This window comes from Cottoperca gobio, chromosome 16 (assembly GCF_900634415.1).
Source record: "Cottoperca gobio chromosome 16, fCotGob3.1, whole genome shotgun sequence".
In the NCBI taxonomy this organism is placed as follows: Eukaryota; Metazoa; Chordata; class Actinopteri; order Perciformes; family Bovichtidae; genus Cottoperca; species Cottoperca gobio.
In genome coordinates this window covers 629,328-654,343 of record NC_041370.1, presented here as the reverse complement: position 1 = coordinate 654,343, position 25,016 = coordinate 629,328, and the positions used below count along the sequence as shown (strand labels likewise).

Below are 25,016 nucleotides of genomic sequence, written 5' to 3'. Positions count from 1 at the left end.
CTACCTCTTATCCGGGGTCGGGTCGCGGGGGCAGCAGCTCCAGTAGTGAACCCCAGACTCCCCTTCTTCTCCGGGCCACATCCTCCAGCTCCGACTGGGGGATCCTGAGGCGTTCCCAGTGAGGAGATATAATCTCTCCACCGAGTCCTGGGTCTTCCCCGGGGTCTCCTCCCAGCTGTACCTGGAACACCTCCCTAGGGAGGCGCCCAGGTGGCTCCTTACTAGATGATGAACCACCTCAACTGGCTCCTTTCAACGTAAAGGAGCAGCGGCTCTACTCCGAGTCTCTCCTGATGGCTGAGCTTCTCACCCTCTCTCTAAGGGAGACGCCACCCGTCTGAGAAAACACATTTCGGCCGCTTGTACCCGTGATCTCGTTCTTTCGGTCATGACCCTTCATGACCATAGGTGAGGGGGGGAACGAAGATCGACCGGTAGATCGAGAGCTTTGCCTTCTGGCTCAGCTCTCCAATAGTCCCCAACAAAAGCACTATTACCAGCTGCATTCTCAGACGTGTAAATAACCTGGGGCTGGATGCTGCTCTGTTTTTAACTGATTCTAATTTTTTTAAGTTAAATGGGCTGCCTCCATTTTATCAGGGTGTTTTTAAGTCTTGGACCCTTTTTAATCATAAAAGGTGTCCAATGTCGGACTCTCTGCACTGGTTGTTGAAGGAGCCTTTGATTTACAGGGCCAGGCTGGACGTCAGCAGCAGCAGCACACCCGGCCTGATGGGGGCGCTCTGCAGGTCCAAAACCCTGTGCCTGCAGCAACTGGTGGATGCAGTGGGGCCGGCGCTGAGTGATGCCCGAGCCCTGGGCTTTCTGCTGGGTCTGACCTCCGCTCGAGTGGCCGAGAGGATTCTGGAGCTGTGGAGCCAGAGGCTATCTGGGAAGGAGAAGAGCCAAATAAAAGACTACAGTGACAGGAAGGTTTCTACAGACCCAGCAGACCCTTTTCAGGAGATTGACGCTGCACAGAGCCGACAAAAAGACTCTATATACGAACTGTGTGAAAAGCATCCACAAGAAAGGCCTGTGCAGCAGACCCTCCACTGTGTGGAGTAACAGACTGGGTGGAGGAAGTGGACCAAGCCCACAGTGGGGGTCTTTTTACAAACCTCCCCTCAAAAAGCGGACAGCCGACCTCCAGTGGAGGATTTTACATGGTGCCGTCGCTTGTAACACTTTTATCTCTGTCATTAATCCTGCTGTTTTTAACAAGTGTCCATTCTGCAGCTTACGTGAGACTGTATTCCATGTTTTTACTGAGTGTAAGAGACTCACAGAGTTCTTCTCTCTTTTAACATTTGTTTTTAGTCTTTTTAACGTAGTTTTTACCGAGAGTGTTTTTATCATGGGAGTTGCCTACAAAAAAGACAACAAAGAAAAGTGGCAGCTCTTAAATTTCCTCTCGGGAGAGGCAAAAATGGCCATATACATTAGCAGGAAAAACAGAGTTGAGAACAGAGAGGGGCAGGAGGCCAAGACAGTGTGGCTGTGCAATATCAGGGCAAGACTCTGGCTCGATTTTAGGTTTTACAAACATACCGGGGATCTCGACACTTTTAAAGAACGTTGGTGTTTTAAAAATATTATCTGCACTGTGAACAATGAATGTTTACACTTTGCAGTGTTTTATTGGATAATTTTTATATATTTATAGAATTGTTATTTATAAATATATATTTTTGATATGATAATTTGATTTTTTGTTACACTTTATTAGTAAACTGTTTGTTTTAAGAATATGTAAATAAAGTGTTTTTGAAAAATCAAAAAATCTCTCTCCTGTATCTGTGACATATTGAAACTTGAAATAAGACTGCTATGTCTATAGTTCCAGCAGCAGGGGGCGGTAATGCAGCGTTACCGTGTTGGATCCACCACTTTCAACACGAAGCAGGATGACGTCACCATTCCTTGGTCCAATCAGTGGAGCGGCTCCTGCAGTAAACAGAAACCCCGCCCCCAACAGAAACCGCCATCATGAAATTAAAATCAAGAAACTGACAGATGAGATGCAGTCACTCCGCCGCTTCATAACTAGGTAAACTTTCCATAACTTCTCCGCCAACATGAGCCGAGTGTCATTCATGGGCAGTTGGTTGCCCCGCCTCATCAGCTTGTAAATAGTTGATATCGTTATTAGCTGTAAGTGAACGTAACATTACGGTAGCTAACCTCAGTGTTAGCTGGCGGTGGCTAGCTGTGTGGACTAGCAAACGTTTGTTTTTGTTGCAAAATAGTGAACAACGGCTAACTAAACACTACAGACACCGCGGTGGCACGGAAGCGAATGCGGAAGTGTGTGTTTTTGTTTTTGCTGAGGCTGATAGCGAGCTAATTTAACGCGCAATAGCTAACAAGTTGCAAGGCGTAATGTAAAGTTACAGCGCGGCAATCCGCACGGACGTTTATTGTGAAGGAGTTAAGACACTAAACAGCATCAGCCTGGGCAGCATGGGAGGGAGGGACATAGAAGTAGTAAGCCGAGTGTTTTCATAAGAAACTCAGAAAGCTCTGCGACTCGTCTTTCACTTCCAGACACAAGTTGGGATTGAATTCAAGAGAAGATTCAGCCTCCGCTGTTCGTGCGAGCTCATCTGTCCATCCTGCCAAATACTGACAAACGCTTGTACCTGGTAAACACGAGCTAACAATGCTTAGCTTTTAGGCTTAACGAAGTATAGTAAGCACAATGACTGTTCAGTATCCGTCTGATACTCTGTACACTAACTAAACACAAAAGCTCTTGATGCTGAAGCTGTGGAAACACCTGGAGCAATGTTTGACACAAGACATTCAAACAGCTTTTATTAACATATTAACATCTTTTAACTCACTATGACAGGTGCCTTTCTATATTATTGTCTTTTGCTTGTTTACTATGTTTTCGTTGCTTTTGCTATATTTTGAATGTACAGTATTCTGGTCAACTGTTTGAGAACAATCTGTGCTTTACGAATTAATTTAGATGCAATTATATTAGATTGAAGTCAAACTGTCCATCAGCCTTTTTGCCAAGTGACAAAGACCTAACCGTTGTTTTTGAGCCTAAATCTAATCAATCCTTGTGACGTCAGATCAGAAATGTGACTAGTTTTGATTATAAATTACGGGGATTTTAAACATGTACATCTTTCTGTTAGGATTAATCGGACAGACCGAGGCAGTGAAGATACGAGTGGCGTGGCAGAGGAAGCGATGGACCAGTCGAGTCTGAACAAAAGCACCTCCAAAATATCTGGTAAAGAGAGGGACGGTTTACTCCTTGTGTCTGCAACTTAAATCACATCTGACACTAGGCATGGGACGATATGAACATGTCATAAATCACAAATAATTTACCATTTTACCCTGAAATAATCATCAAAATATGCTTAAAATGTAGTGTAGTGCCCATATACTCCATATTCCCCTCTCTAGCATCTTTCATAATTAAAGGTCCACTCTTAATATTTAATGACATCTCAAATTTGAGTTTTCGCGCTCGGATTTGTGAGAGACGTCACGTTTACTGATATGTTCGGTCCGTCTTAGACCGTAGGAATAACGTATGAATTTTGAAACTGGAGCGTAGTTCCCCCTCAAAGAATCAGTAATATTTATTTACAGTTTCATTCTCACTGTCGTCGCAGCTGCAGGAGAAATCATCGAAAGCAAGCGAGCGAAGAAGACTGTCGAGAGGCTCGACTTCCAGGCTCCCAAGCAGAAGGAGAAGCTCAAGACTGGAGACGGTAAATATTAAACTGATTTCTGTTTCTGTTTAAGACTTGGCTAGCTGGATATAAGTATTTGTAATTTAAAAACTTGTTTACTTTCTATATTCTCAGGTAGCGGAGATAAATTAGGAGACATTCCCCGCACCGGTTATCAGATCACCAAGATGAAGCCGGTGGACCTGAAACCTCTGCACACCATCCTGTTCGACAGACCGGGAAAGGTATTTTCATTTAATTGATTTTAAGATGAACCGACGTGGAGACAAACTTCAGTCCCGGGGGGGGGGGGGGGGGGGGGTTTGGTGACGTTTGGTAACGTTTGGTGTAGTTACTGGAAATGTTTGTCACACGAGTCTGAAACAATCCTCCGCTGCACCGCTGGAGTCTAATTCTACTACTAATAAAGTATAAATAGTAATAGTAATACTGATGATATTAGTGCAGCTGTGAACAAATACTTTAAACAGTAAAACATGTAAAAACATTAAAATGAAAAGGCAGAATTTAAATGTAGATTTCTAATTTGAATGTCAATGTTATGAATGAAGCTGTACATTACAGAGATGCTGCAGGCAGAAGAAAACTTCCTATCAAAACTAAATATGAATTTTAGTTCAGATTGACAGGTTAATTAATTGGAGCTTATTTATTATAGCCAACTCGTCTTCTGTCGGGTGTTAAGTTTCCACCTCTGCTGTAAACCAAACTACTACAGAAATATAAATGTGCAGAGAAACAACAACTTATTGTTTGTTCTTTCATCAGATGGCGATATTAAAAAAGAACTTGCGTCTGTTTAACGGCTTTCCTTTTGACGCGGAGAGCGAACAGTACACCAACAAACGAGAAAGACTTCTCAAGTAAGTTTCTGAGATCATCCTGTGGGATCAGAAGTGATTTTGGTTTTCTTGTTCCTAACATGAGGATGGTCGATGGCGTTGGATGATGCAGTGCCGTCACACTGATAATAAAAGTCTTTGTTTTTGAATGCAGGAATTCCAAGTTCACCAAAACCAAACTGAAGGTCGTCTGTGGGGTTTTGGATCTGGAGAAGAAAGGAGACCAGTCGGATCTCGTCGACAGGATCCTGACTTTCCTCATTGCACCGAACAGCGGGAAGGTGAGCTCTGAGCTCCGTGGCTCTAATCCATCATCCTTTGTGTTTTCAGTGACTCAGTTTCAGTACCGACAATAGTCGTTGTAGTTTATTTTTTGTTCTGTCAAAGTTAACACGGGCTGTGTTGTGAAGGACCTATTTCCCCCCCGATAAAGCTACAATGTGAACAACAAATCTGTGTTATAATCGGCAGGGGGAGAGCTAGTTAAAGCTAGCTGTTAGCTATTAGCAGTTAGCGGTTAGCTGCTGTTAATGGGAGGATAGATGCACCAAATTGACACCATGAACAGAGGCTGCAGTCCTGCTTGGCTAAATAACGGAGCTAACGGAAGTTACATTGATTTACATAATGATGCGTTCAAGCTCTATTCAGTAAAAATGAGTATTGGGCAAAGGTGTGTTTTTAACGTTATCATTGTGTGTGTGTGTGTGTGTGTGTGTGTGTGTGTGTGTGTGTTTTCACAGTAATATATAAATAAAATACCAAACTCTAGCTCTAAGCAGCTTATAATACATAATTAAAACTATTAATACCAACATTTCTTTTTTTAAATCGAAGCACATATTTAATAAATCCAATAATTTATTTGGTAATGAATTTAATCTAGAATCGTGGAATTTCACTGGTATTGGTATCGACTACTACATTTCTGGTATATTGACATCCCGAACAGCAGAACCTTTTCCAACATTATATATACAGACATTTGTTTGTGTTAAAAATCTTCTTTTTTTAGGTACCTTTTAGCTTTTGAACCAATAAAAAAATCTGATTAATTTGCGATTATTGACCACCATGCGACATCTCTATTTAAATATTTGAATCTTGAGTACTTTGTATTCATCAAACAGCTAAAACTTCAGTTTTCTCCCGTAAAAGCTATTTGTCATTTTAAATACTCTTGACTTTAAGAGCTGCAGAGGTCTTAGTTTGGTTCAGAGTAGATCATAGAGGTGAGAACACACAAAATATCATGAATTAATTTGTAAAATGTAATTCGAAATAGGTTTTAATCCACTAATTAGCCTTTGTATTCGTTAGGAAAGCAATCAACTAGCTGAAAACTTGATTTTGTTTGCATCCGACTTGTCGACACATTATTATATATTTGCACGTCGTCCGGCAGCAGCAGGATTTATTTGTCGCTCCAGTTTTTCCAGATTCATTAAATAAGTCTGTAAATTGTTATTGTAAATCAGTATTTATAAAATCCTTTTTTTAATGAACAATGAGTCGGATCAAATTTATTTGTAAAGCCCAATATCACAAATTCTACATTTGTCTCAGTGTGCTTTACAGACTGTACAGGTTACGACACCCTCTGTCCTTAGACCCTCTGTCTTTAGACCCTCTGTCCTCAGACCCTCTGTCCTTAGACCCTCTGTCTTTAGACCCTCTGTCTTTAGACCCTCTGTCCTCAGACCCTCTGTCCTTAGACCCTCTGTCTTTAGACCCTCTGATCATGACGTAAACTTTATCAGTGGCAACCTGCCACATGAGAGACAGAAACTCCCGGGATGATGCCCCGGATGATGAGTTAGTAACATACATTTACATAAATGCATACAGATAGAGAGGGAGGGGAGGAGAGAGGAAGAGTGCAGGGAGGTGTCCCCTGGCAGTCTAAGCCTATAGCAGCATAACTAAGGGCTGATCCAGGGCAAACCTGAGCCAGCCCTAACTATAAGCTTTATCAGAGAGGAAAGTCTTTAGCCTACTCTTAAATGTGGAGAGTGTGTCTGCCTCCCGAACACAAACTGGAAGCTGGTTCCACTGGAGAGGAGCTTGATAGCTGAAGGCTCTGGCTCCCATTGTACTCTTAGAGACTCTAGGAACCACAAGTAACACTGCACTGCGCAATGCTCTAGTTGGTTTATAAGGTACTATGAGATCTTTAAGATATGCTGGAGCCTGACCATTAATTGATTTGTAAGTCAGGAGAAGGATTTTGAATTCTATTCTGTATTTTACCGGGAGCCAGTGCAGAGCAGCTAATACAGGAGTAATATGATCCCGTTTCCTTGTTCTTGTCAATACACGTGCCGCTGCATTTTGGATCAACTGAAGAGTCTTAAGCGACTTTTGGGACAACCTGATAACAATGAGTTGCAGTAATCCAGCCTTGAAGTAACAAATGCATGGACTAGTTTTTCTGCATCATTTTGAGACGGGATGTTATTTTTGCAATGTTACGTAGATGAAAGAAGGCAGTCCTTGAGATTTGTTTAATCTGGGAGTTAAACGACAGATCTTGATCAAAGATGACGCCAAGATTCCTTACAGTGGTGCTGGAGGCCAAGTTAATGCCATCCAGAGCTTCTATGTCATTAGAAAATGTGTTTCGGAGGCGTTTAGGGCCAAGTATAATAACTTCAGTTTTGTCTGTTTAACATCAAAAAGTTGCTAGACATCCAAGTTGTTATGTCCTTAAGGCTTGAAGTTTAGCCAATTGATTGGTTTCATCTGGTTTAATTGATAGATACAATTGGGTATCATCCGCATAACAATGAAAATTTATAGAGTGGTCCATCCATCCATCCATCGTCTACCGCTTATCCGGGATCGGGTCGCGGGGGCAGCAGCTCCAGTAAGGAACCCCAATCTTCCCTTCTCCGGGCCACATCCTCCAGCTCCGACTGGGGGATCCTGAGGCGTTCCCAGGCCAGTGAGGAGATATAATCTCTCCACCGAGTCCTGGGTCTTCCCCGAGGTCTCCTCCCAGCTGGACGTGCCTGGAACACCTCCCTAGGGAGGCGCCCAGGTGGCATCCTTACTAGATGCCCGAACCACCTCACCTCACCTTTTATAGAGTGGTTCCTTATAATATTGCCCAAAGGAAGCATATATAAGGTGAATAGAATCGGTCCAAGTACAGAACCCTGCGGAACTCCAAGACTGACTTTGGCTGTCATGGAGGATTTATCGTTAACAAGTACAAATTGAGATCGCTCAGATAAATAGGACTTGAACCAGCTTAGTGCGGTTCCTTTTATGCCAACACAATGTTCCAGTCTCTGTAGTAGAATGTCCTGATCAACAGTGTGGAAAGCAGCACTGAGGTCTAACAAGACAAGAACAGAGACAAGTCCTTTGTCTGATGCCAATAGAAGGTCATTGGTAACTTTCACCAGTGCCGTCTCTGTGCTATGATGAACTCTAAATCCAGATTGAAAAACCTCAAATAAACTATTATTATGTAAAAGATCACACAACTGTTTTGCGACTGCTTTCTCGAGGATTTTAGCGAGAAAGGGAAGGTTAGATATCGGCCTATAGTTGGTTAAAACCTCTGGATCAAGACCAGGCTTTTTAAGAAGTGGTTTTATTACAGCTACTTTAAAGGATTTTGGTACGTATTGTGGTTCAATTAGCATCTGTGTGATTAGCCACATGCTCATTCAACAGCTGCATTTAAAGATTGATCTAAACTTCACTGTGACACGATGATTTTCTTATTCTTCTAAAAACTGGTTGAACTAATGATCAAGTAACAAATACACGTGTCTGTACGCTTGGATTAAAAATCCATTAGTTTTCCCTGAGGGAAGTTTTTACAGAGAAATGTTGGACCTTGAAGTTTCCTTCAGGATGAACCGTCTTCCTTTACACTGTTTGTTCTTTGTTTGGCAGCGTCTGCCCGTGAAGAAGAAGAAGAGGAAATCGAAGAAGAAACTGTTGGGCGACGACTCGATGGTCAACACCAAGAAGAAGAGCAAAACAAAACCCATGAGCTCGTCGTCCAGTCCCAAGAAGTCCAAAACGGGAAGCAAGTCCAAAGCCATCATCATGGTCTCCAGCAGCGACGAGGACGACGATGAGGAAGATGAGAAGGTGGGGGCTTCAGCTGAGGCGGAGGGATCAGATACAGAAGACAAACCATCAGACAAAGAGGAAGACCAGTCTGACAAGTCAGAGGAGTCTGCAGACGAAGAGGAAGAGGAGGTGAGGTTGTTTACGCTGAGCACAAACTAACTGGAGCTGAAATGATTTGTCGATGTAGTGCTGTGGACGGGGGCAGTGGCCACAGGCAACATATTTTACACATAAAAGAATCAATATTATTTTAAGTGAACTCCATATTTAGAATGTTTTCACTGCCTCACGTTGCTGTCAGTCAACTGAAGCTGAACCAGACTCCATTGACAAACACAATATTTTTACCTCACAGAGCACTGGAGTCGGGGCGGCCCAGGTTCAACCTGCAGCCCTGTGCTGCTCGTCAGGTTCAACTCAAAGGCTTTTTTCGGATTCACCAAAGTCACACAATAACACAAACTAACCGATCAGGCAGCGTTGGACGAGCATCTCCCGTGTTCTGAGAGGTAAAATGACTGTTTTTGTCAATGGAGTCTGGTGTCTTTGAAGAGAGCAGAGATGATGACTCAGGAAGGGAAACAGGAAATCTGACTGCAACGTGAAGAGCTGAAAATATTCTAAATACAGCACGCACTGATATGTTGTGATCATCTGATTTAATTGGTAACGAAAACATTTGTGTCCTTAAATAGATGATAAATAATAACTAAAGGGGCCCGCTGGAGAACTGAAGTTATGTTTACATTCAGATTAAGTCACATTGTGCGTGTCCTGTAACGCCTCCAGTGCATTTCCTTCCTCACAAAACCTTCTTTGTAATATTTTGATTCCAGCTTTGTTTACGTCCATGTTTAGTTGCTTGCAGGCTTCTTCTTCCTGCATCACGGCATCGTAGGACCGCATCACGCCACACAAAATAGACCCTTAAGAGGTCAGAAACGCTAGAAAAACTGGGTTCATAACGATTCTTCATGAGATGCAGCTTGTTGCCTTCTGATTTTCATCCAGTCATCATTTCAGTTTTTAATGCACAAACGTGTTTTGTCAGTCTCCCAAATCACAGTTGGGCAGAGGGAAGTCTGCTTCCAAAAAATCAGCACCAGTGAAAAGACTGAGGATTCCTGCGAGGAAGACGGGTCCTCCTAAAAAGAGAGCAAAGAAGGAGGTTTCAGCTGAGTCCGAACCTGCTGCTGACACTGAAGCTGAGGAGAAGGTAACACTCAGCACTTATTCACACTGTATTTCCTGCTGCTTTCCTCTTCTTCTTCTTTTGTCTTGTATAAAGCCTGGTGAAGTTCGGCTCTCAGGTGTCTTGAGGTGTTGTTGATGTTTGTCTTTTGTTTTCCAGCCTAAAAAGAAGAAATCAGCTCCAGTCAAACCTGCTGCCAAAACCAAGAAGGTGGACAGTAGCAGCAACAGCAAAAACAACACAAACACAGGTGGGGTCATGCTAATCAGGGCTGCACAGGTAATTACACAGATTATTTTAAGATTGTATATTTACCTGATTGGCAACTGCACAGCATTGGCCATTTCACAGCTTTACAGAATGTGTGGAATAACCTGCATTAAAGATATACTTGTGCTCATTGTGTAGGGATGGGAATTTATATTTATCCATTCCTGATTAATTGTTGGCTGGAAAAAGAGTTCATGCATGCTTTATATTTAATTTCATACCGGTGGTTACTGCATAAAAACACAATTAAATTAGGAAATAAATGATTGTATTTTTATTTGATTTGTTTTGATTAAATAAAATCTTGGCATTAATAGTTTTAATTATGTATTTCTAAGCTGCTTATAATTCCCTCTAATATCTGTAACTGAAAACATCTTCAAACAACTTCATATATTCAAGTTTCTCTCCAAAAACTACATTTTACAAGATTACATTTGAACACATCATGATGACGCATCATAATGTAACTCAATGCAACCTCCGTTAGCGTTAGCTGTTAGCTCCAATTGTTTGCCAAGCAGGACCGTGCTAACAGCTAATGCTAACTAGCTTTCCTCATTTTTCATAACGTTGAGATTCTAATTTTGCTGCATGTCTATAAGTTGTGTTTAAAGTATTTGTACACGGTGTCGGATAAAGACGAGGCTGCACTAATATTGTTAGGGTTATACTAATTATACTATTAGTAGAGTTGGTGCTGCGGAGGATTGTTTCAGACTCTGTGATCCAAACATTTCCAATAACTGCAGAGTTTAAAGTCCAAAAGTCAACATTTAGTGAAAAGATTATGTCATAAAATATGACGACATTCAAAGCTTCATTCAAAAACTCAAAAGAAGCTTTGGATGTAAAAATTGGATAAAGTCCTTTTGAAAACTTAATGATCTGTAAGTGTAAATTTAAATGTGTTTTCATGTCTGTGTTAACATGGACTGACTTTTTGTCTCTTTTTGAGATTGACGACTTGAAAGTCGAGTTGAGGAAAAGTTTTAACGTCAACATTGGCTCAGTTTTCTCTCTGCTTCTCTGTTTGTTCCTGCAGTAGAGGACAGTTCAGACGACGACGAGCCGCTCATCAAGATGATCAAGAAAGTGCCGACTGACGAGCAGCTGAAGGAGACGGTGCAGAGTCTGCTGAAGGAGGCCGACCTGGATGAAATGACCATCAAACAGATCTGCCAGAGGGTAAAGATTCCTGTTTACACATGCAGGTCTGAGACTCACAATCGGGTTTACTGACGAGGAGGTTTTCTTATACGAGGAATCTGATTTGATGTATTGATGCATAACATAAAGACAGTGAGAGAAATTAAAAATTAAAGCAAGTATTACAAAAAACAAATATAGAAGAGAAGAAAATACAGTAAAATATAAAATAAATACAATAAAAAACATTAATATAAAATAGTAGAAAATACAGTAAAATATAAAATGAATAATAGAAAAAAACATAAATAGAAAAAACAGTAAAATATTAAATAAATACTATAAAAATTATAAATATAAAATGGAAGAAAATACAGCAAAATATTAAATAAATACTATAAACATCCATCCATCCATCGTCTACCGCTTATCCGGGATCGGGTCGCGGGGGCAGCAGCTCCAGTAAGGAACCCCAATCTTCCCTTCTCCGGGCCACATCCTCCAGCTCCGACTGGGGGATCCTGAGGCGTTCCCAGGCCAGTGAGGATATATAATCTCTCCACCGAGTCCTGGGTCTTCCCCGGGGTCTCCTCCCAGCTGGACGTGCCTGGAACACCTCCCTAGGAAGGCGCCCAGGTGGCATCCTTACTAGATGCCCAAACCACCTCAACTGGCTCCTTTCAACGTAAAGGAGCAGCGGCTGTACTCCGAGTCTCTCACGGATGGCTGAGCTTCTCACCCTATCTCTAAGGGAAACGCCAGCCACCCGTCTGAGAAAACCCATTTCGGCCGTTTGTACCCGTGATCTCGTTCTTTCGGTCATGACCCAGCCTTCATGACTATAGGTGAGGGTAGGAACGAAGATCGACCGGTATATTTAGAGCTTTGCCTTCTGGCTCGCCTCTCTTTTCGTCTTTTTTGTGCGGTAAAGTGACTGTAATACCGCCCCCGCTGCTCCGATTCTCCGGCCAATCTCTCGCTCCATCGTCCCCTCACTCGCGAACAAGCCCCCGAGGTACTTGAACTCCTTCACTTGGGGTAATGGCTCATTCCCTACCCGGAGTAGGCAATCCACCGGTTTCCTGCTGAGAGCCATGGCCTCAGATTTGGAGGTGCTGATCCTCATCCCAACCGCTGCACACGAACCGATCCAGTGACTGTTGAAGGTCACAGACCGATGATGCCATAAGGACCACATCATCTGCAAAGAGCAGCGATGAGATCCTCAGGTCACCGAACTGCAACCCCTCTCCTCCACGACTACGCCTCGATATCCTATCCATGAAAATCACGAACAGGATTGGTGATAAAGCGCAGCCCTGGCGGAGGCCAACAATCACTGGAAACGAGTCCGACTTACTGCCGAGTATCCGGACACAACTCTCGCTTTGGGCGTACATGGATTGGATGGCCCTCAAAAGTAACCCCCTCAGCCCATACTCCCGCAGCACCTCCCACAGTATCACCCGGGGGACCCGGTCATACGCCTTCTCCAGATCCACAAAACACATGTAGACCGGATGGGCGTACTCCCAGGCCCCCTCCAGGATCCTTGCAAGAGTAAAGAGTTGGTCTGTTGTTCCACGACCAGGACGGAATTCGCATTGTTCCTCTTCAATCAGAGGTTCGACTACCGGCCGAACCCTCCTTTCCAGTACCTTGGAGTAGACTTTACCAGGGAGGCTGAGAAGTGTGATACCCCTGTAGTTGGCACACACTCTCTGGTCCCCCTTTTTAAATAGGGGAACCACCACCCCGGTCTGCCAACCCCTAGGCACTGTCCCAGACTTCCACGCAATGTTGACGAGGCGTATCAACCAAGACAGCCCCTCAACACCCAAAGCCTTCAGCATTTCTGGACGGATCTCATCAATCCCTGCGGCTTTGCCACTGTGGAGTTGTTTGACTACCTCAGTGACTTCCATCAGGGAAATTGACGATGATCCCCCATCAGCTTCCAGCTCTGCCTCTACCATAGAGGGCGTGTTAGTCGGATTCAGGAGTTCCTCAAAGTGCTCCTTCCACCGGCCGATAACCTTCTCAGTTGAAGTCAGCAGGGTCCCACCCTTGCTGTACACAGCTTGGATGGTTCCTCGCTTCCCCCTCCTGAGGTGCCGGATGGTTTTCCAGAAGCACCTTGGTGCCGACCAAAAGTCCTTCTCCATAGCTTCTCCGAACTTCTCCCACACCCGCTGCTTTGCCTCTGACACGGCAGAAGCTTCCGCCCTTCTAGTCCTTCGGTACCCTGCAACTGTTTCCGGAGTCCTCCCGGATAACATAACCCGGAAGGACTCCTTCTTCAGTCGGACGGCTTCCCTGACCACTGGGTCCACCACGGTGTTCGAGGGTTACCGCCCCTTGAGGCACCTAAGACCTTGAGACCACAGCTCATCACCGCAGCTTCAGCAATAGAGGTTTTGAACATCGCCCACTCAGGTTCAATGCCCCCAACCTCCACAGGGATGGCTGAAAAGCTCCGCCGGAGGTGTGAGTTAAAGATCCCCAGGACAGGGGCTTCCTCCAGACGTTCCCAGTTCACCCGCACTACCCGTTTGGGTTTACCAGGTCTGTCCAGAGTCTTCCCCCACCCCTTGATCCAACTCGCCACCAGATGGTGATCAGTCAACAGCTCCGCCCCTCTCTTCACCCGAGTGTCAAAAACATGCGGCCTCAGATCAGATAATACGATTACAAAATCGATCATTGACCTTTGGCCTAGGGTGCTCTGGTACCACGTGCACTTATGAGCATCCTTATGTTCGAACATGGTGTTTGTTATGGCCATTCCATGACTAGCACAGAAGTCCAACAACAAACGACCGTTTGGGTTTGGGTTTAGATCAGGGAGGCCCTTCCTCCCAAAGACTACGGAGTCCCCTACTGGAGCCCCCCTGCAGGGCTCCATTCAGGGTCTTCAAGAATGCCGAATACTCAGAACTGCGGTTTGGGGCATAGGCACAAACAACAGTCAGAGTTTTCCCCCCCATAACCCGAAGGTGTAGGGAGGCGACCCTCTCGTCCACCGGGATAAACTCCAACATAGCGGCGCTCAGCCGGGGGTTAGTGAGTATCCCCACCCCGGCCCGACGCCTCACACCTTGGGCATCTCCGGAGAAGAATAGAGTCCAACCCCTATCCAGGAGTACGGTTCCAGAGCCAAGACTGCGTGGAGGTAAGCCCCACCAGATCCAACTGGTAGCGATCCACCTCCCGCACTAGTTCCGGCTCCTTCCCCCACAGAGAGGTGACGTTCCACGTCCCCAGAGCCAGCCTCTGCTGCACGGGTCTGGTCCGTCGAGGTCCCTGACCATCACTGCCACCCGTGTGACAGCACACCCGACCCCAGCGGTTTTTCCCATGAGTGGTGGGCCCACAGGATGGATGGATGGGAGTCACCACAGCAGAAAATACTGTAAAATATTAAATAAATACTATAAAAAACATAAATATAAAATAGTAGAAAATACAGAAAAATATTAAATAAATACTATAAAAAACATAAATATAAAATAGTAGAAAATACAGTAAAATATTAAATAAATACTATAAAAAACATAAATATAAAATAGAAGAAAATACAGTAAAATATTAAATACTATAAAAAAACATAAATCTAAACTAGTAGAAAATACAGTAAAATATTAAATACTATAAAAATTATAAATATAAAATGGAAGAAAATACAGTAAAATATTAAATAAATACTATAAACCACATAAATATAAAATAGCAGAAAATAGAGTAAAATATGAAAAATACTATAAAAAAACATGTACATAGAGTAAAATATAAAATAAATATTATAAAAAGAAACGTGTACTAGAAACATAAATATAGAAAAGAAGAGAAAAACAGTAGAAATGTGAGGAAATAATAAATATATAATAATAATACTATAAAAGATTAATTAAATATGTGGTAGTTTTGTGCAGAAAAGTGAAACCTGTGCAGGGAATGTGCGTCACAGAGTAGAAGTTAAAGTCTTGAGGTCAATAGAACAGGAACATTTAGGGACACATCTTCATTTTGTTCTTATTCTCTTCTGTGCCAAGAAATCTTCATTATCAAAATAATAAATAAATTTGATCAGAAACAACCTCTTACCTTGTGCGGGTCTGCCAACGGGCCCAGCAGAAGTTTTATTGCGCCTGTACATGGACATTTTTGAATTCTGAAAAAAATTAATATATTTTTGGAAAGCTTAGAATCTCGTCTATTTTAATATGGAGATGAAAATCACAACAGCGGTACAATCAGCTCCTCAAACTAGCAAGTACACTCAAAATCATAACTTTGAGCCCACTTACCTATAAAGCCTCATAAATATCCTCTTTTCAGCAATATTTTGAAAAAGACGCTCCTAAGGCATTACCAGAGGTCCACACGTTCATTTCCGGTAAAAAGATATCCACTGTGAACATCGTCACATCGATAAAAGTCCATGAACAGGTGTTGCAATCTGTGAAATCAGCTGATCGATTTTTACATTGTGTGATCATAAACAGTCATAACTTAATATCTCGTGCTCTCATCACGGTACAGACACGTCCTGGTTGTAGCGCGGGCTCTCAGCATTAGATTGACACTTCATTTGAGCCAATCGGAGCTTCGATGGGATTTTTACAACCTTCATGAGCCAATGAGTGTCAACTTGATAAGAAAGTGCCCACCCTCTTCTTTTGTTACAGACTGACCCTGGACCAGCTCAGTGTCCTGGTGGCGCGTGCATCGTATAGAAAATGAGCGCCTCTTTCGTTAGATGCGTCACTTCCCTTGGTTTGTTTTTTCAAGATAAAATGTATTTCCAAAATAATATTTATTTATTGTACAGAAAAAAATACAAAACAAACATAAAAATATTAGAAAAAAATGTGTTTATACTTCACTTACTGTGTGATTACTACTAACAGGGAATATGGGTATATCATAGTTATTTATAAATAGATACAAATAATATTTATTAATAAATATTATATAATATGTACATATTGCACAATTGGTGTACGCCTGGTGTTACTCTTAGACAAACCTGTCTAATAAATTAAGTTTTTATCTGAAATTTGGTGGTGATAACTTGATAACACTTGGTTCTATGTTTCTATTGTGTGTTTCAGCTCTACCAGCTATACCCATCTTCAGACATCTTTTTCAACAAAGAAATTCTGGCGGAGTGTATTTTCTTCAAATTCAGTATATTAAGACCACTATTACTCAGTGCCAGAAGCACTTGGAGTGATTCTTCACTGTTTTGCAAGAACACTAAGAGAGTTATCTTTTGAATGAGACCAAAAGCATGCAGCTGGTGCAAATGGTTGAAGAGCAGCTTTCAATTTACTTTGGGTATGTCGTTTGTAGGTATTTTTGGGTAAATTCGCCCACCTTCTAAGAGGTTTTAATTAATACAAACTTTCGCCGGCGAGTGTGCAGGTAGCTCTGTAGAGTACCTGTAAAGACAGAGAGGACGCTGGCGCTGCTTGTTCGCCGCTTTTCCTCCTGCTAGTTCTAGTTTAAGTCTGTTGTTGTTAGATGTTACCTTTAAACATCTAACTTATATCTTCTGCTGACTGCATTTCTACTTGAATTCTACTGAATTACAAACCGTGTTTGGATAACCGCTGCTACCTGTTGCTGGCACTTTCCACTGCTATCAACAGCTCCCGGACAACTAACACTAGTTGGCTAGCTAGCAGTCTGTCGGCTTCCAACGAGCCAGTCAGCTCCTACGGTCAGCTTCCTGTTACCAGTGGGCCACAATACGTCCACCACTGCTTCACCATCGCTACTGTGAGGTATCCCCTGGACAGCCCTTCAGCTGTCCTGGTGTGATTAGCCCTTGTTGGCTAGGACCGCTGCCTCCACAGCTAGCCGTCAACTAGCTTGTCGGCTAAACTGCTGTTTGGACACGGACTTCTTCTCCCTGCTTCATCTCCTCCTGCCATGCTATGGATAACCATCTTGCCTTGCCTAACAGTTCTCCATCTCTGTCCATGGCTAATGGCTAGCCCCAGACTAAAACCTGTGGCAACTGACGCTCTCGGTGTTAATAGCACGGGAAACACCGCAAGATCGCTACACACTGAGCAGAGCGGAAAACGTGGAGTGGATTTTAGTCTACTCCGGACCCTACAGAAATCCACCATTTCATCCTGAGTCAAAATAGAACTTTTTAATGCACAATCCCTAACCAACAAATCATCTTTCATACAAGACCACATCATGGACAAGGGAATAGACTTTATGTGCCTTACGCAAACGTGGCAACAGCCAGAGGTTTACTCTGCCCTAAATTAAGTCTGTCCCCCTGGCTACAGCTATCTAGAAAAGGCTTGCAGCACTGGTCGTGGTGGCGGCTTAGCAATAATACACAGAAAAGAACTGAAACTGTCCCCCTTGCCTCTGCCTGTACTATCCTCATTTGAATGCCTTAGATTTAAATGTAAACCACCCTTCACCCTGACAATACTTATCATCTACCGACCACCAAAACCCAACTCGGCTTTCATCCCAGAGATGCACGACCTTCTAACTACACTCTGCACTACTTCTGGAAATATTATAATACTTGGAGATATAAATATTCACGTTGACACCCCCTCCTGTCACTATGCAGCCGAGTTCCTACACCTTCTGGACTGCCTCAACCTCATTCAACATGTTGATGTCCCCACACACACTAAGGGACACACACTTGACCTAGTCATCACAAACTCTGCCCCCATCCGTAATCTATCTGTTTACGATCTGGGTGTGTCGGATCACAAGGCCATCACAATGGATCTGCCACTCCTGCTTCCCTACACCAAACCAAAGCTTCAAATCCATTTCTGAAATCCTCAAGCGGCGCCTCAAGGCTTCAGGACTCATTGTTCACAGACAGGCATACCGAGACAACCAAAAGGCCTACGCAAAGTCCCTCAGAGACACACGGTCACTTTTCTACTCTAACATCATCAACAATAGCCCTGGCAACTCCAAGCAACTTTTTTCCACAGTAAATCATCTCCTCAAACCTCAAACTCCCTTACACCAAGACACCACAGAGGAGCAATTTCATCGCATTTTTCTGAAAAAAAGTAGATACCATCCGCTCTCTCCTCTCCAACTCCGATGCTCTGCCAGTCCCGACTGTCAACCCCCAGCCCGGACCTACCCAGCTTCTTTGCCGCTTCACTGACATCTCGCAGCAAGAAGTTGAGGCCATCATCAAAAAGATGAAACCCTCCACCTGTGCCCTGGCCCCCTTTCCCACAGCCCTGGTCAAATCTAACATGTGTGCCATAAGTCCCCTCATCACTACAGTGGTAAACCACTCCCTCCAGTCTGGTCAAGTTCCATCTCCTTTAAAAACTGCTCTCATCAAACCACGCCTCAAAAAAACCACCTCAGACCCAGATGTCCTTGCCAAATACAGACCCATCTCCAACCTGCCATTTCTATCCAAGGTGCTGGAAAAAGTAGTTGCCACTCAGATTCAGGACCATCTCAACTTCAATAACCTCTTTGAAAAGTTCCAGGGTTTTCGCCCTGGCCACAGTACAGAAACTGCCCTGGTTAGGGTCACCAACGATCTGCTGATGACAGCTGACGCCGGATCTCCATCTCTCCTCATCCTCCTTGATCTAACTGCAGCATTTGATACCGTTGATCATGACATCCTCCTCAACCGTCTTCACTCCACAATCGGACTCTCTCATTCGGCCCTAAACTGGTTCACCTCATATCTCACTGGGAGGACTGAGCATGTCACCTTGGGAGTGTCAAAATCACAAACACACTGTCACCTGTGGTGTCCCTCCAGGATCTGTCCTGGGCCCCACTCTTTTCACCATCTACATGTCCCCCCTTGGTCGTGTCATCAACCGGCATGGAATATCGTTCCATTGCTATGCTGATGACACACAACTCTACATCAGAACTAACCCAGCCCCCTCTGCACCTCTGCCATCATCCACATTAACAACCTGTCTGGAGGAGATAGAGGCGTGGATGAAGCACAATTTCCTCCAATTAAACAGCTCTAAAACCGAAGCCCTTCTAGTTGGCACCCCACATCAGGTCCAGTCCTCCTCCATAACCTGCATCACCTTCTCCGGTCAGAACATTCCACTCTCATCAACAGTCACCAATCTGGGTGTTAAAATGGATCCTCACCTGACCTTTGAGGCCCACATTAGACAAACATGCAAGAACTTGTCGTGGATATTTATCGCTCACAACATTGTGGTATGAAACAGAGAGGAATCAATAAAGCACAGACACAAATATAGTTGATTAATTATTATTTCGGTGTACAACAAACAATAATGAGAACACTACATGCTTCCAAGCACAGCCAAGTAGTGTCCCAACTGACAAAGAGAAACTCATCCTTAAATAGGAGCTGTAAATGAACGCACACACTTTCTGACACACCCAACCTTTCAATCATCATCATTGACTTGTCCAGACTCTATGGCACCACGGCAATCAATGCCATGTGGAAGTCATCTTCTCATGACCTTCGAGAGGCCCCCTTAACTTCCTTAGGGCATGGACCTCATGTTTTGTCTTCAGACATGAACATATGGTATATACCACTTGTAAACTTAATGAATAAGACATTGTTCATTAAGTCTATCTTAACAAACTCCTTCTACCACCTCAAATATATTGCTAAACTCCGCCCCACACTCTCTGTCAGATGCTGAAAAGCTTGTCCATGCCTTTGTCTCCTCCAGACTTGACTACTGCAACGCACTTCTCATCGGGATTCCTAGTAAAAACATCCAGAAGCTGCAATACATCCAGAACAGCGCTGCTAGGATCCTGATGAGAGTGCGAAAGTACGAACACCTCACACCCATCCTCAAATCACTGCACTGGCTCCCGGTCTCACTCAGGATTGATTATAAAATCTCCCTTTACACCCATCAGTGCATTCACGGAAATGCTCCATCCTACCTCAGAGAACTGCTCACCCCACAAACCTCCACAAGAAACCTCTGTTCTGTAAAGGCTAACCTCCTCCTTCCCCCCAGGACCAAGCTCGAAACCATGGGAGATCGCGCCTTCTGCTCTGCCGCTCCCAGACTGTGGAATGCTCTCCCTGAACATCTGAGGACGCCACAGACTGTGGATGCTTTTAAAACAGGCCTAAAAACTTTAACCATTTTAAAGTGTTGTCTACCAAATGTTTTTATTTTATTTTTAAAATATATATATTTTGCTCATCGTTTTTACTCTGTAGCACTTTGAGTTTTGTTTACGCAAATGAAAAGGGCGCTTATAAATAAAAAATGTATTATTATTAATAAACTTCTTTCACATGAGAGAGATTTTATTTATTTAAATAACTGCTTTAAAAACCTTTTTAGTTCCAACAAACTTCTCAATGAGAAGAACTTTCAGATAAATATTTATTCAGAATAAATTAATAATTTATTTTGTTTTGTGTGTTTTAGGTGTTTGACACCTTCCCAGACCACGAGCTGGCCAGCAAGAAGGACTACATCAAACAGACCGTGAAATCTGTGAGCACACACACACACACACACACAATATTATTATGATGAATTAATCATTATTAATAATAATAATTAATCATTATTAATAATTAATCATTATTATTAATAATAATATTAATTATTCATGATTAATAATAATTGATCATTATTATTAATCATAATAATTAATCATTATTATTAATATTAATTAATCATTATTAATAATAATTGATCATTATTATTAATAATAATTAATCATTATTAATAATAATTAATCATTATTAATAATTAATCATTATTAATAATATTAATTTATCATTATTAATAATATTAATTATTCATGATTAATAATAATTGATCATTATTATTAATAATAATAATTAATCATTAATATTAATTAATCATTATTAATAATTGATCATTATTAATAATAATCTTATTGATAATAATAATATAAAATGACAACATTATTGTTTTTGCTTCGATGAGTTTGACTGAAATGTTCAATATAATCTGATGATCTAAACTAAAATAGTTTTCTTTGACTAAGATGAGACCCAAAGAAAAGGAGACATTTTGAAGAGCTGGCCTCAGGAAAGTGATGTAATGATTAGTGTCTTCATAGATACAGAAGATGATGTTTAGGATTGTGTAGCAGCTCCCACAGATGTGACGCTGACAGAAGGTGCCGAGTGTTCCTGCTCGTCTCCAGCAGGTCGATGAAGGGCAAGAAACTGATCAAGTTAACAAACACAAAGCAGGAGAGCAACAGAAACTACGCAGCTGAGTTGGGAGATCTACTGAAGATTAAAGATCAGCAGAGACTTTAGATTTCTTACAGATGATGATTTAATCTGCTGATGCTTCAGAAGGATCTGGAGATTCAGCTGCTTTTCACTGCTTGGCAGTAATTGTGGTAATAATGATGAATGACGGGGGAAAGTCACCGTGTGATATATTTAATACAGGACATGTTGCCTCTGATAGATGAACACAGAATGGACAAAGTGAACTCGTTCACTGCAAATAACAAACACTTTCATGAAGATAGTGAGACATGTCCCAAGATGATGTCTTTCAGTGTCTTTAGTCACAAAGATATTCACTTTAATATGATGCAGAGAAAAGCAGCAAATCTCCACATTGAGAGGGTGGAAAACGCATTTCAAGACATTTTAGCACGAAGAAGCACTTTAACCATCACTCTTGTAGATATCTGCAGATTTCTTCTTCTGTCAGGGATTAGTGGAGTTATCGTTGCAACACTGCAGCGTGTTTCCTTTTCAGCAGTTTGACTGTTTGTGATTGTGAGGCTTCAGGCGCTCAGCCGGGGGTTAGTGAGTATCCCACCCCGGCCCGAGCCTCACACCTTGGGCATCTCCGGAGAGAATAGAGTCCAACCCCTATCCAGGAGTACGGTTCCAGAGCCAAGACTGCGTGGAGGTAAGCCCCACCAGGATCCAACTGGTAGCGATCCAACTCCCCCATAGTTCCGGCTCTTCCCACAGAGAGGTGAGTTCCACGTCCCCAGAGGCCAGCCTCTGCTGCACGGGTTGGTCCGTGAGGTTCCCTGACATCAACTGCCACCGGTGTGGACAGCACACCCGACCCCAGCGGTTTTTCCCATGAGTGGTGGGCCACACGGATGGATGGATGGGAGTCACCACAGCAGAAAATACTGTAAATATTAAATAAATACTATAAAAAACTAAAATATAAAAATGGTAGAAAATACAGAAAAATATTAAATAAATACTATAAAAAACAAAATATAAAAAGTAGAAAATACAGTAAAATATTAAATAAATACTATAAAAAAATAAATATAAAATAGGAAGAAAATACAGTAAAATTAAATACTATAAAAAAACATAAATCTAAACTAGTAGAAAAGAAGTAAAATATTAAATATCTATAAAAATTATAAATATAAAATAGCAGAAAGAAAATAGAGTAAAATATGAAAAAATAATAAAAAAACATGTACATGAGTAAAATAAAAATAAATATTATAAAAAGAAACGTGTACTAGAAACATAAATAAGAAAAGAAGAAGAGAAAAACAGTAGAAATGTGAGGAAATAATAAATATATATATAATAATAAACTATAAAGATTAATTAATATGTGGTAGTTTTGTGCAGAAAAAGTGAAACCGTGCAGGGAATGTGCGTCACAGAGAGAAGTTAAAGTCTTGAGGTCAATAGAAAGGAACATTTAGGGAACATCTTCATTTTGTTCTTATTCTCTTCTGTGCCAAGAAAATCTTCATTATCAAAATAATAAATAAATTTGATCAGAAACAACCTCTTACCTGTGGGGGTCTGCAACGGGCCCAGCAGAAGTTTATTGCGCCTGTACATGGGGCATTTTTGAATCTGAAAAAATTAATATATTTTTTGGAAAGCTTAGAATCTCGTCTATTTTAATATGGAGATGAAAATCACAACAGCGGTACAATCAGCTCCTCAAACTAGCAAGTACACTCAAAATCATAACTTTGAGCCCCATTACCATAAAGCCTCAAATATCCTCTTTCAGCAATATTTGAAAAAGACGCTCCTAAGGCATTACCAGAGGTCCACACGTTCATTTCCGGTAAAAAGATATCCACTGTGAACATCGTCACATCGATAAAAGTCCATGAACAGGGTTGCAATCTGTGAAATCAGCTGATCGATTTTACATTGTGTGATCATAAACAGTCATAAATTAATATCTCGTGCTCTCATCACGTACAGACACGTCCTGTTGTAGCGCGGGCTCTCAGCATTAGATTGACACTTCATTTGAGCCAATCGGAGTTCGATGGGATTTTTACAACCTTCAGAGCCAATGAGTGTCAACTTGATAAGAAAGTGCCCACCCTCTTCTTTTGTTACAGCTGACCCTGACCAGCTCAGTGTCCTGGTGGCGCGTGCATCGTATAGAAAATGAGCGCCTTTTCGTAGATGCGTCACTTCCCTTGGTTTGTTTTTTCAAGATAAAATGTATTTCCAAAATAATATTTATTTATTGTACAGAAAAAAAATACAAAACAAACATAAAAATATTAGAAAAAAATGTGTTTATACTTCACTTACGTGTGTGATTACTACTAACAGGGAATATGGGTAATCATAGTTATTTATAAATAGATACAAATAATATTTATTAATAAATATATATAATATGTACAAATGTACATATTGCACAATTGGTGTACGCCTGGTGTTACTCTAGACAAACCTGTCTAATAAATTAAGTTTTTATCTGAAAATGTGTGGTGATAACTTGATAACACTGGTGTCTATGTTTCTATTGTGTGTTTCAGCTTCTCAGCTATACCCATCTTCAGACATCTTTTCAACAAGAAATTCTGGCGGAGTGTATTTTCTTCAAATTCAGTATATTAAGACCACTATACTCAGTGCCAGAAGCACTTGGAGTGATTCTTCACTGTTTTGCAAGAACACTAAGAGAGTTATTTTGAATGAGACCAAAAGCATGCAGCTGGTGCAAATGGTTGAAGAGAGCTTTCAATTTACTTGGGTATGTCGTTTGTAGGTATTTTTGGGTAAATTCGCCCACCTTCTAAGAGGTTTTAATTAATACAAACTTTCGCGGCGAGTGTGCAGGTAGCTCTGTAGAGTACCTGTAAAGACAGAGAGGACGTGGCGCTGCTTGTTCGCCGCTTTCCTCCTGCTAGTTCTAGTTTAAGTGTTGTTGTTAGATGTTACCTTTAAACATCTAATTATATCTTCTGCTGACTGCATTTCTACTTGAATTCTACTGAATTACAAACCGTGTTTGGATAACCGCTGCTACCTGTTGCTGGCACTTTCCACTGTATCAACAGCTCCCGGACAACTAACACTAGTTGGCTAGCTAGCAGTCTGTCGGCTTCCAACGAGCCAGTCAGCTCCTACGGTCAGCTTCCTGTTACCAGTGGGCCACAATACGTCCACCACTGCTTCACCATCGCTACTGTGAGGTATCCCCTGGACAGCCCTTCAGCTGTCCGGTGTGATTAGCCCTTGTTGGCTAGGACCGCTGCCTCCACAGCTAGCCGTCAACTAGCTTGTCGGCTAAACTGCTGTTTGGACACGGACTTCTTCTCCCTGCTTCATCTCCTCCTGCCATGCTATGGATAACCATCTTGCCTTGCCTAACACGTTCTCCATCTCTGTCCATGGCTAATGGCTAGCCCCAGACTAAAACCTGTGGCAACTGACGCTCTCGGTGTTAATAGCACGGGAAAACACCGCAAGATCGCTACAACTGAGCA

General features: G+C 42.1%; 1 protein-coding gene across 6 annotated transcripts; it reads left to right on the top strand.

Moving 5' to 3' along the window:
- The first annotated feature begins 1,892 nt into the window (after positions 1-1,892).
- Positions 1,893-23,717, top strand: dek (DEK proto-oncogene). Of its 6 annotated transcripts, none has more exons than XM_029451864.1 (12): positions 1,893-2,050; positions 3,153-3,250; positions 3,642-3,740; positions 3,837-3,946; positions 4,491-4,585; positions 4,719-4,845; positions 8,474-8,785; positions 9,708-9,872; positions 10,008-10,098; positions 11,164-11,306; positions 15,956-15,983; positions 23,660-23,717. In XM_029451864.1, exons 1-12 carry the CDS (start codon positions 1,908-1,910, stop codon positions 23,677-23,679), a joined length of 1,431 nt encoding a protein of 476 aa, XP_029307724.1. In that variant the 5' UTR covers positions 1,893-1,907; the 3' UTR covers positions 23,680-23,717. The 6 variants fall into 6 exon arrangements, with proteins under 6 accessions (XP_029307724.1, XP_029307723.1, XP_029307722.1 ...); XM_029451863.1 differs by lacking the exons at positions 15,956-15,983; positions 23,660-23,717 and adding exons at positions 20,708-20,776; positions 21,408-22,063; XM_029451862.1 differs by lacking the exons at positions 15,956-15,983; positions 23,660-23,717 and adding exons at positions 20,708-20,776; positions 21,405-22,063.
- Positions 23,718-25,016: the final 1,299 nt, after the last annotated feature.

Coding starts and splice junctions, on each gene's coding strand:
- dek (XM_029451861.1), top strand. CDS start 1,908: ATGACGTCACCATTCCTTGGTCCAATCAGTGGAGCGGCTCCTGCAGTA. Junction 2,051..3,152: donor CTCCGCCGCTTCATAACTAG/GTAAACTTTCCA, acceptor TCTTTCTGTTAG/GATTAATCGGACAGACCGAG. Junction 20,777..21,299: donor TCAAACAGACCGTGAAATCT/GTGAGCACACAC, acceptor TCTTTGACTAAG/ATGAGACCCAAAGAAAAGGA.